The sequence below is a fragment of the Petromyzon marinus genome, chromosome 3, assembly GCF_048934315.1.
Source record: "Petromyzon marinus isolate PM22_M1 ecotype Great Lakes invasive population chromosome 3, UKy_Petmar_22M1.pri1.0, whole genome shotgun sequence".
Lineage (NCBI taxonomy): Eukaryota > Metazoa > Chordata > Hyperoartia > Petromyzontiformes > Petromyzontidae > Petromyzon > Petromyzon marinus.
The window spans coordinates 23,957,516-23,969,287 of NC_133669.1; the positions used below are offsets into that span (position 1 = coordinate 23,957,516).

Here is an 11,772-nt window from a genome sequence, read left to right on the forward strand (position 1 = left end):
CACCCCGCCCCCTCCTCAACCCCCACTCACCCCCCGCCCCCTCCTCAACCCCCACTCACACCCCGCCCCCTCCTCAACCCCCACTCACACCCCGCCCCTTTCTCACCCCCCCCCCACTCACACCCCGCCCCTTTCTCACCCCCCCACTCACACCCCGCCCCCTCCTCAACCCCCACTCACCCCCCGCCCCCTCCTCACCCCCCACTCACACCCCGCCCCCTCCTCAACCCCCACTCACACCCCGCCCCCTCCTCAACCCCCACTCACACCCCGCCCCCTCCTCAACCCCCACTCACACCCCGCCCCTTTCTCACCCCCCCCCACTCACACCCCACCCCTTTCTCACCCCCCACTCACACCCCGCCCCTTTCTCACCCCTCCCCCCAACTCACCCCCTGCCTCCCCTCTTTTCTCCCCGCCTCTATTACCGCACGAGTCTTGCCAAATCAAAGGATGTTTTACCTCGAGATGTATTTTTTTTGTAATGCAATAAACATTTGCCTACGATTTAAGACTATTACGGTGACAGTGTTGTTTTAATAAGATTACATTTAGCACACGAGGTTTGAGTTGTGTAACTGTTCTTTTCTGGGTACAGCTGAATTCGGGAATATTAACTACAGGACTGTTTTTTTTTAAATAAAAAAAATATATTTTGGTTATCCTGCCTTGGTGTTTTCTCACGTGGCAGCACACCAGAGGGGAGGATTCCATCGCAAGTGGGATCGATATGGGTTATCGATCCCACTTGCTGTGCTGCCCTCTCATGGACACCTCGCCCCTGCAGCTATTTGAGGTTTCACGAACTTTGCCTTCCAACGTGCAGGGTGAGAGCCATGCCGCCACAGCCAAACATAGCATTTGTCCCTTTAACTTCGAACCGGTGTTAATGTTAAAGTTGGAGATTAAAACACGTCACGTGTGTTTTGCTCAACAGGTTTGTTTTATCTCAAAATCCGAGGAAACGTAAAAAGACCCCAGCTGACGTGTCGCACGTGGAAACCACGCATCACCAGCCATAATCCACTGCTGAATGAAGACCTCTCGCTGAATGACAACCACACCTGACCACCACCACCACCACACACACCATCAGCGTGGGTGGGGTGATGAGGTGGGCGAGCGGATGCGGCGTCTCTCACCATCCCCCTGCGATGCAAGAATCCATCCAGCACTCCCAACTTTAACATAGACTTGACACGACTTGAGGATTTCTTGAATACATTCTAATTCGTGTTGCTACTCGACTGGATTGGCACGTTCCCTTGGTGGCTCGTCATTCCCCAGTCGCATTAACTCGTCAGGGTATTAATAAACTGCATTTCCCAACCGTGCACATCAATACTTTTAGGAGTCTTTGTGCTCTGGGCGTTGTAATCATACACAATAAAGGATCATCCATTTAGTACGTACGCAGGTGGGGAGGGGGGTGAAAAAAGTTTGCGTGCGTACAGGGAGGTGGGGGGGTAGGAGTCAAGTTGACAGATTTTTGTGTACCTGCTAAATAGATGGCCCCCTAATAGTGTCTGTGAATGGGCATCTACAGCGCGAAAGAAGTTCAACATATATACATCACCTACAAAAAACACAGTAACAGCACTTGAGTTTGAACTTAAACAGTTTGTACAAAACCCTATGTTTAGATGTAAGTTGGTGGTAAACAAAAAATATCCACTACATACATTGCAGTACAAACACGTATGTGGGCTTTTGCCACACGTAAAATGTCAGGATATATTCCCAACACATGTTTTTGCTTGGGTGGCAGGGAGAGGCACCAACATGCACTCTGACCACAGGCAGTAGAGTAATAATGCACAGCACGTTTTCACGTTATAGGCATTTAAGCCCAGAGGGGCACATGTGATCCAACAAGTTGCTGTACAGTGTACAACTGAAATATTCAATTAGAACTTGTAGTTGATATGTCAGCATGTCTTGCCTTTTGTACCGAGTATCTGTAGACAATTTGGATGGTCTACACTACGGGATAGCATATTAATGTTATGGTCAATTGACACTTGTGAAAGCTAAACGCTGGGTAACTGCAATTAGAAAATGACACCGACGTTGCAGATTCCCATTTATATTTTCAAAGAACATTGTAAAAGTGTTTTAGGACCATTCCACAATATCCTAATGAAGGCAGCTGGTCATCTCGGTATTTTATTAAGAGCATGTTACAAAATAAAGTTTAGTTTTATTTTACTATATTCCTTTAGGTACCACAATCGGCATAACCTCTTAAGACATGCTACATAAATTTCAGTAGTTTCTCAACAAGCTTGTATGTAATGGATTTAACTGGAGACAAAAAACTCCATTACCTAGCTCAGCGATTTCAGTGCCTTCTGATACGGAGTTCTGCATTTTATGTCAACACGATTTTAACGATGGGCAATACCTCGCAGTTTAAAATTGTGCACAATGGTTGGGTTTCTAAGTAGTGTACAGTAATTTGGATATCAGTAATCAAATTGAGCAATGTCCAAAAAGAATGTAATCAAAATGCAATGCCTAAAGTACACTCCTAAAGCATAATTTCCACATACAGCCTTTTTTTAGCAGCACACTTTATTCAAAATTAAATACAGGCGCGGCCATCGAATTTGTACATGCAAACAAAGCCTGATGAAGCATCCGAGGAGCTTTATTGTTGTAATAAAGACAGCACGTAAAGAACACATACACAGCCAGCGAGAGAAAAAAATTCAAGCAAGCTTGGGAGGAAATATTAACATCTAAGAAACTATTTACAAACGTTAAAGTAATTTCAAATTGCAAAAATCACAAAACACTAAATCATGTTTGGGAAACTGTCCTTACAAGTATTTGACAAGGTCAGTATTTAACCTCAAATATGCTGCAAAAGGGGATTGTTATGCATGACCGGCATACATTACTGTTATTATCCTAATTCCTAAATAGCTATTGTCATCCTTAATAGCTGTTTGTCACTCAGGTAAAGATGATGATTCAGGTGTTGTGCACCAAATGATTTCATTTCGTGCAAATACATTTGGATATTTCTTTGAGCTAAACAAATGTAATCTGGTGTTTGTATAGTAAGGCCCACTGCTTAATTATAAACATCAGCAAAACAGTGTTCAAAGATAGTGTAGATCTAATTGGTGATTTAGCATACAATCAGCATTTCCGTTAACATGTTGTTGAATTATTGTAATAAATAAAAACTAAAGAAAGGAACGCCAAAAAAAAGTTTAAAATAATTTCCACTGTACATTAAATATATTAAAATATTTGCAAGCAGCTGGAGGATCAAGTGAATGGCAGGGGTTTAACTATTCCAGTTGCAAAATACTGGCCTGTGTCTGTAGCTCTGCCATTTGGCACTATGTAGGTTCATCATTCTTTTTGGGTTAAAACATAACACATCACAAGAAACCTATCAATTTAATGCATATGTGCCATGCCCAGAGATATCAATAGGCTAATCATTCTGCACCAATTGTCAAAGTGATTTACCAACATGTATGGAATTTTAAATTGAAAAGTACATGCGACATTTGTTTTTTTTTTTACCAGGGATGTGTAAAGGATGGATACATTGACAATTTTAGTGTTTATGCAATACCTGCACATTTCTGTCCATTGACTCGTTATTTTAAAAGGCAAGCGGGCTAATGCTGAGTGCGTGATCCGTGAAAACGTTAACTGAGTGACATAATGTGGTAAGGAGATAATTGGAGCGTGCCAGGCTGTTGAGATGCGGGGGGGTGGGGGATTGGAGGTCTCTGATAGCGAGGGGTAGGGAGGTAGAGTGTGGGAGGAAGAGCAGGGAATAGAAGGTCGAGGTAGGGTACAGAAGTGTATGTAAAGAGGACGGGGCTGGGGGGGGGGCAGGTTGTTGAGGGGAATGGTTGGGGTTTGGGTAGGGTGCGGTCGCCTTAATACTCGTCCTGCTCATCGGGGCCTTGCTGGTCATCAAGAACCTCATCCTCAGGTGGGGCGAAGCCATCCTGCACAAACAAACGGCAGGTTCGTTAATTTCACTGTGTAAAATTCAACCGTGCAACAATGCCAAACAAAACCCCAAAGTGCAGTAACAATAAACAGAACATTATATTTAGAAACGGACTTAATTATTACATTTCAATCAACGATAACATTGCTTTTAAACAACGGTCTTACAATTACATCTGAAACACCACAAGCAGTTTTATTTCCCAGCCAAGCCCTGTTGCAGTACATGCACGGATGAATGGCTGGTAAAAGCTTTTCAATGTACTGTACTCTCAATGGTGAATAGAGTAGAATTCTTTCAGAGCACTCGGGGTAGTCAAAATGCAAGAATTTTAGTAAAAAAAAATTACAAAGCCTCATGCGTTGTAACATAGTTTGCTACCTTACATTAAGCTAAAGCACATCGCATGCATGAATGACGTTAAGTGGGCTTTGCGGGGGTATAAATAAGTGCTTGGGAATGTGCGTTAGGGAACCTTCTCAGTTTTACCTCTGTGGCATAGAGGACATCAAGGACTTTCTGCAAAACTGGGTCAGTGTCGTTCTCATGCTCTTGGCAGATGAGTTCAATGTCACGCAGCTTTCCAAAGTAGAAGTCCCTCTCCTTTTCCAACCCATCCACTGTTACCTTCAGCTCCAACAGCTGGAGAGTCGTGAAAAGACAAGGCAAGTAAACCCAATTCCACACACGTTCAGGTTTTCTATGATCAAATGCTACCACATTAAAACACGATATCACACATTGTGGAGATATTTTCTTTTTGCATGTGCTACGTGGAAAGCAAAATATGCAAGTGTTACATTTAATATATAATCAAATAAAAACCTACCATTGTCATGATAAGCACGACGGCCATTTACAAGAAACTGATGTGAACAAAGTAGTATGAACACAATCAGAAATAAATCACCAAAGCATATTACTACAGGGAAAGTTTGTAAAACATAAAACATTTTATATTTGTGTAATGAGCGACTTCCGTGACACGTTGTGCAGAGGGTACTTCTTCATTATTGCTCACACTGGGCACAACACAGGTCAACACTTATTCTTACTCACACCGAGTACAACACTTAGATATTAACGTCTCTACTGGCTACACACAGCCGATCACTCGGCGTGGTCCCAGCTCCCTCACTCGGCCACGCCGTTGGCTGGCGGCGTGACGATGGCGGCGATGGAAACCCCGCGGGAGACCTTCCACGTGGCCAGGCAACGGAGAGTGATGTCGGCTAGCAGCGACGCAGCCAGGACCCAAGACCCCACACATGAGCCCCGAGCCCTGGGTCCGCTCCCCCTTATATCCCCCCAGGCGTGGCTAGGCCTCGCCTCCGGCCACGCCCTCTCGTGGAACCTTCGAGCAGGTTCCCGGAGTATCTCGGCTAGCCCCACCTGTCACCTTTGCCCCAGATACAACTCCTTCTCTGATTGGTTGTTACTTAACCGAGCCCATACCCGTGATTCCCCTTCCAGGCCAGCAGGTGTCACCCTGTCATTACACTTGTTACAGAAAAACAACCAAGTGGTTTCTGTCAACACCTACATAGCTCACCAAAAGTTACCTATATCAGTGACACACACGGTCTCACTAAAAATAGCACGGCAATGTGCATGCACAACAGACTGATGATCAAAGCCATGAGTGCCTGAACAGAGCCGAGAGAAGCAACCGCAATAGACAACCTGCAAAATAACTTGTCACATGAGGTGTGCAAAGTTCCGTCCTGGCAGTCTCAAACTAAATTATTGAGATCAGCACCGCACAACAGATACAGTGTAGTAAAAGCTGCATCTCAATCCACCCAAAGGAGACAGCACAACTTGCTCGAAATCACGCATGAAATCGATACGAAAGATCCCCTCCCCCCCTCCCTCTAATACAGCCCCACACTCCTTTCCTCCCTCATTCAGGTTACTGCTAACCTGCTGGTTCAGTTCATAGACCTGTGCTTCAGCATCCCCAGACCAGTTCTTTGCAATGTTCTTCCGGGCAGCTGGTGATGTCGTGGGGAGGCGGCCAGGCGGCGGCATGGGCTTCTGTGGCTGTGCCATCCGTTGAGGCACTGTCCAGCACAAACCACACGCATGTGCGCGCAAGGAACACTTTTTAGGAGAACACGTTTCAAAAAATGTAAAAAAAAAATAATGCTTAGAACAAGCGTCAACGTAAAATTAACCCAAGTGGATCCACTATTTTTGGTTTTTCTATACATACATACACACACACACATATGAATCACTGATATGGTTGGTTCCATCTTGCTCAGACGTATCGATTTTGAATTAATAAGAGCACCAGCCGGGGTTATTCTGCACGAACAAGAAGACACCGTGCGCCACACGTGTTCAAGGAAAAAAAAAAACAAGAAGTGGTTATGACAGTGCACACGGACATCACCAAGAGCATTGCCGAGCACATTTGTTAAAGGCCGTCACAACAGTAAGAACAGCAACGAAGCTAGGCAAGTTGTGCATACTTGAAGCCAGAAGGGAAATAAAAGCCGCGCATCGCGCCCCCTTTTCTTGTAAGCGACATGATTTTACCATTAAGGAGTCAAGTGGCTTTTGGAGATCGATGAGCTGAGGATAAAACACACATTAATGGTCTTTTTGTCTTGAAAATATAAAAAAACAAGAGATGCTCCCACTGGTTAGCAAGCATGAAAAACGCACTTCAAACAAACAGATTTGCACTCTTTAAATAAAATCATATAATACACCAAAGACCAACTGAACATGTTTTTGGTTAAAGCGTTCCTTCTCAAACAGGCCAAGCCTACAGCAGAATGGAAGCTATCGCCGTGCTTACCAGCCGTGATGATCCTTTTCTGTTTGGTGAAAGATTGATGCTCGCCAGGGTTGGGAGGAGGTCCTGCCTCCTGTCCCTGCCTAGCCAAAATGGGATCGTATTCTTTCCCATCGTAATTTGCATCAAAGAACTTCTTGAACCACTGCACAAATTCAAAGTTGTCCTGGAATTTTCCCTTCACCAGCCTGTCCACTGCAATGATCTGCAAGATGGAAAATGGGACATGTCATAAATTGGATCTATAACAATGTACGCATCTTAGAATGTAATTTGGGACTAAACGTAAAATTATTATATCGAGTTTGGAAATATTTATTTAACAAACGACTTCCATGACAACAAAAAAACTAATCAAATATGCCATGATAGAATTAACCACAGGATAAGATAAGTGAACACCCTTTTACCATCGCAGTATGCGGTCACAAATCTTAAGACACGTAATGTACCAGGTTCAGCAGAGAAGTTTTGCTTTTACAGTACATGTAATGGTCACAAAGGTGGAATCAATGATAAGAACAAAAACATCCTCAAGAATGCTGCGCTTTACATCACAGTCTGAGCGTTTAAACTCCAAATGCAAATGCTCTTAAGACTGAAAATTCATAATTATAATTTCCACTGAGATAAAAAATATAAATATATTATTTATAGCACTTTAGCAATCCCCTGCTGGACACAGATCATCATGAGCTGTGTCAGTCATGGGGGTTCCTTGGCTATAGTCCGCAGTGCTGGTCAGTGCAGGGGTTGTTGTGGGTGTGGAGGGCCAGGAACGGTTCACATTATTCACCATTCATGTTAGCCATGATTAATAGTGCAGAGTGCGCTAACCACTGCTCCTCTGAATTACTGTTCGGATAAACCTTAATAATAACGTGATACTACATAGTCTGTTCGTACTTCTTACCTTGTCAACACTCATCTTTTTGAACGATGCTTGTAAAACTTTAAAATTATGGATGTACTCGTGTTCAAGTTTGGCTTGGAATTTAACTTTTTTCAAAATAATGCATCCTGGGAACAGCATGTCCATAAACTGGCAATATGCAACTCCTGCAAAATGAAAAGGCTCACATATGATGACATCAACAGCTGTAACACTCAATAATAAAAACGTCCTTCACTCGCACACAAATAGCAAGTTACACACCATGTCAGATTTCCCCATATTTCCAACGTGTACCTTAGTAGGACCACAACTGAATTTCACTGAACATGACGACACTAAGCTTTCACAAACTTTACTGGAATAAAAATGGCACACACGGATACTTTGTTGCTGACAATTGATGCAAACAAAAAAACATTCCGACAAGCAGCTCAACCTCTACTCGGCGCTCAGCCAAAAGGTATGTTCTGAACACTGGCACTGTGGAAAATGTTAACAATGGATTAATTAATAATTCACAATAAACCAATTATAGTTGACCAGCAAAGACAGTTGGACAGCAGAACTTCAGCACTAGTTTACTCGAACACGTGCCCTGCTCACCTGAACAGAGCTGTTCCACCTTGGCGTAAGGAAGGGCCAAAGAGTCATTGATCCATGCCAGCATGTCATGGCGGCTCAGGTTATCGCTGGTCACAGACGTTGAGTACACATTTACTGCCATTTTTCACCTCTTCATGAATGAAAAAAAATGTGTAAGGGAGCGAAGGAGGAAAAAAAACGGCCTCAAGCTTTAATTAACATAACAAAGCAAAATAACACTTTCACTTCTGATGTTCTGTACGTGGTTACCACATACCTGTTATCGGATTTAGCGCTGTAAAGAATGACAACCAGCTAAAAAGTTTCACACGCGCATTTGCTTACAACCAGATTTTCCGCAACCATTTTTTGGATGGCTCCCAGAAGCCCTCCATTATATTGACTTTAATCCTCCAAAAATCTCCCGGCTGCATTTACAGCAGACGGTTCCAAAAAAATAACCAATGGCACTGCCACCCAACGTCCATGGAATTTTTTATTAACTTTTATTTTTAAGCATAGAAGGCTTTTATATAACAGTTTACGTGACGATCAAGTCATTATAATATATCTGCTGAACACTTAATATAAACAGTTAGGTCTGCTTGCTTACATGTAAAATTTGGGGGTGGCGGGAAGGTTACACATTTGCAGTGTCAATAATCTTCCCAAACCATAACATCATTAATCTAGATAAAATTTATTTGAAATAAAACATTGTCAAATTGTGAAGTGGTTTAATAAGTTCAAGTAACCCATGAGTACAGCACAATATGTGGAAATTCACACAAAAGCGAAAATATGTAATCTTACTTGTACAACTCTGACATGAGTGAATTAAGCGAGCTTCCCTGCATGATACATGTCCTAGTGCTTGCATATCCACAATAAACTGTCAGGTTCAGTGGATTTTCTGTAAATGCAGCAGCTTTTACAATCAACATCAAATATGGATTATAAAAAAAATTGCAATATATTTGCTGAACGTAGGATTGATTTGCAATAAAAACTGCTGAATGTAAGACTCCAAACACCCTGTATCAGCCATGTTCATTATTTGACCATAATTCACCACGCTGGTCAGTGCGGGTTGAAGGCGGGGCACCCATGTCAGTCGTGGCTGGTAATCGAACTCAGGTCTCTGTATTCATGTGCCACTGCATCCCCCCACCATTACATGAACCAATAACATGCAGGGCAGCCAACATACTGTTAATAGTATTCTGTAAACAGTGGGTTTTTTTTGCCATTCAATCTGCGTGGGTCCATACCACAAACGGCCTAATTAACAGCTGCGTTACATCATTATTGCTATATTAACAGTTGGGGTGCGCTTCAACTAAACCGCAGTGCACAAAACCAACTAACAAAACACGAGTCGAGACGAAATATACAACGTCGTGCGATATACTTCTAGAAGGAACTCGTGAACTCCAAACCGTGCACATTCCTGTGCGGTGCTGCGATGCTGCACATTACACAAGCCCATCATTGCAAGCGACAGCCAATAAAACTAGTGAGCCAGACGCGTTCGTCGTCAGTGTTTAACGATTCACCCTTACCCCTTCTCGCCCCAGTTACGAATCCGGGCAACGCATTCGTTGTGAGGAGCCGGCTATAAGATGAGCGAGTACACGTCCCTATGGGTTTGGTACTGCAGTAAACACCGTTTACGACGTGCTGGCTGGCACGAAGAGTATTGAAACTCAGTCTTTCTCAGTCCAGGGCAGTTAAACCTCCACAATCCATCTTAAAGGAATGGATAAACCACCCAGTTCAACACCGGAAAAGTCTGCTTGTATATAAATCGTCCCCGATCACACAGACCCTGCCCATTTTATGGTTAAACCATTTTAAAGCGCACCAAAAACTGCCAATTGACATCTAAACCACCCACCACATAAACCCCACCCATATCTAATTAAAACATTCTAAAGCGCACCAACCCTGCCTATTTCTAGTTAAACAATTCCGATTTTTTTTTTTAAAAACGTATTTCTGTTCAAACCATGTCAATCCCTGCTTACACACACATAACCACCAAAACCTACCCACGCATACTAAAATCCTAGAATCCTAACCCGCACCAACACTACCCCCCTACCCCCCCATACGTGGTTAAACCACTCTAACCCACCGCAAGGCCAGGTCAAAAAACCATGCCAACCGATACAAGTCCTGGCTACGTCAACCCCGCCCAACAACAGTCGCAACTCCCGACACGCAAACCCCCGGCGCCGATGCAAATCTCCCATCGCCACGAAAACCAAGATGATTACATCAGCCCAATACATCAGTAGCACCACTGTAGGTAGAGCGGAAAGACACCTTCCGCCGCTACGGTTAAAACCAAACCAGCAGCAGCAGCTCCCACTACATGGCCGGGTGAGAGCGACCCAACCGGGCCGGGATCCAGGCAAGAACGAGGAGTCCCGCACTCCGCTAGGCCAACGTTCGTTATTTCACCACAAAACGCCGCGTACGACAGGGCTGGCGACGCTCGCACGTTCTTCTCACCCGAGACAGCGGTTTAAGCGACACTATGACAAGGAGGAGTCGAGGATTCCCGTCGAGGCCGTGCACGATTAAACGCGGAGCGCAGTGCGAGGCAGCGAGCACACTGAAGTCGTCCAGCCTCTGTCACTCAATGTCGCAGTCCGCACAGGCAGCGCGTCCCACGGCGCTCTCCTTGCGATTGGTCCCCACCGCTGCGCATGACCAACCTCGACAACCAATGGCATTGCGCGCACGGAAGCCGCTGGGCTTGTCTTCACTACGAAATCTGTGACGCGGGGTGCGGGGTGCGAGGGGCGGGGTGAAAGGGGAGGGGGCGGGGTGCGAGGGGGTGGGCGGGGCGCGATGGGCGGGGTTGAATGGGCAAGGGAGGTTGGGTTGGGGGTGCGTTGGGCCTCATGGCCTGGGTTGCCACCTGCCCAGGTTAATCCGGATAGTCTGAGATTTGGCACGTGTTTGGGTGGCAATAATACATTTGTGCCGTGGACTCGTGGCATTGTGTTGAACTTCATTGCGGTACACTGCGCGGGTTTGATAGACCGAAGCTGAGTAAGATTCAAGAGCTGAATGGCTCACAGGGCTATACCAAAATAAACTAAACTGAAACTGATGAAATATGTGCGAGTTTGGGCTCCGGAAAAGGTGTCAACCCTACTCAACCCTTGACTGCCATTTCCACATGCACAATGTATGCGTATTTAATGGCGTTAACATTCTCATGTTACATATGTGGGAATGGCATGAACAAAACTCTACAAATAAGACGATGCAATGGAGAGACAGCAGCCGTTGTTATGCCGTGCCATCCTCATGCTATATCATACCTTGGTTCAATTTAACGACGCCCATTTCACCGAGTTGACGGTATGAGTTGTGTTTAAGGTAACACAACTTGTAATTGGTGGGCCACGAGAAGGCTACCGTCTCCAAACCAAACCATGGACCACACAGCAAACCCGCTGTGGTCTGCGCTCCTTGAACTTGACACGA

General features: G+C 44.6%; 1 protein-coding gene across 2 annotated transcripts; it reads right to left on the reverse strand.

Annotated features, from left to right (window-relative positions):
* Positions 1–2,634: 2,634 nt before the first annotated feature.
* MAPRE3 (microtubule associated protein RP/EB family member 3) lies at positions 2,635–10,943 on the reverse strand. Of its 2 annotated transcripts, none has more exons than XM_032979894.2 (7): positions 10,786–10,943; positions 8,290–8,419; positions 7,705–7,850; positions 6,795–6,996; positions 5,930–6,048; positions 4,475–4,627; positions 2,635–3,980 (listed from the first exon to the last, which is right to left on the reverse strand). In XM_032979894.2, the coding sequence occupies exons 2-7, from the start codon at positions 8,408–8,410 to the stop codon at positions 3,909–3,911; spliced, it is 813 nt and encodes a 270-aa protein (XP_032835785.1). In that variant the 5' UTR covers positions 8,411–8,419; positions 10,786–10,943; the 3' UTR covers positions 2,635–3,908. The 2 variants fall into 2 exon arrangements, with proteins under 2 accessions (XP_032835785.1, XP_032835776.1); XM_032979885.2 differs by having other exon boundaries at positions 5,909–6,048.
* Positions 10,944–11,772: the final 829 nt, after the last annotated feature.

What these genes read in the sequence shown, in the direction of transcription:
- MAPRE3 (XM_032979885.2), bottom strand. Translation starts at nt 8,410, where the DNA reads ATGGCAGTAAATGTGTACTCAACGTCTGTGACCAGCGATAACCTGAGC. An exon ending in TCTATGAACTGAACCAGCAG is followed by an intron (nt 4,628 to 5,908) that starts GTTAGCAGTAAC and finishes ACGACTCTCCAG; the next exon opens with CTGTTGGAGCTGAAGGTAAC. An exon ending in ATGTCCTCTATGCCACAGAG is followed by an intron (nt 3,981 to 4,474) that starts GTAAAACTGAGA and finishes TTGTTTGTGCAG; the next exon opens with GATGGCTTCGCCCCACCTGA.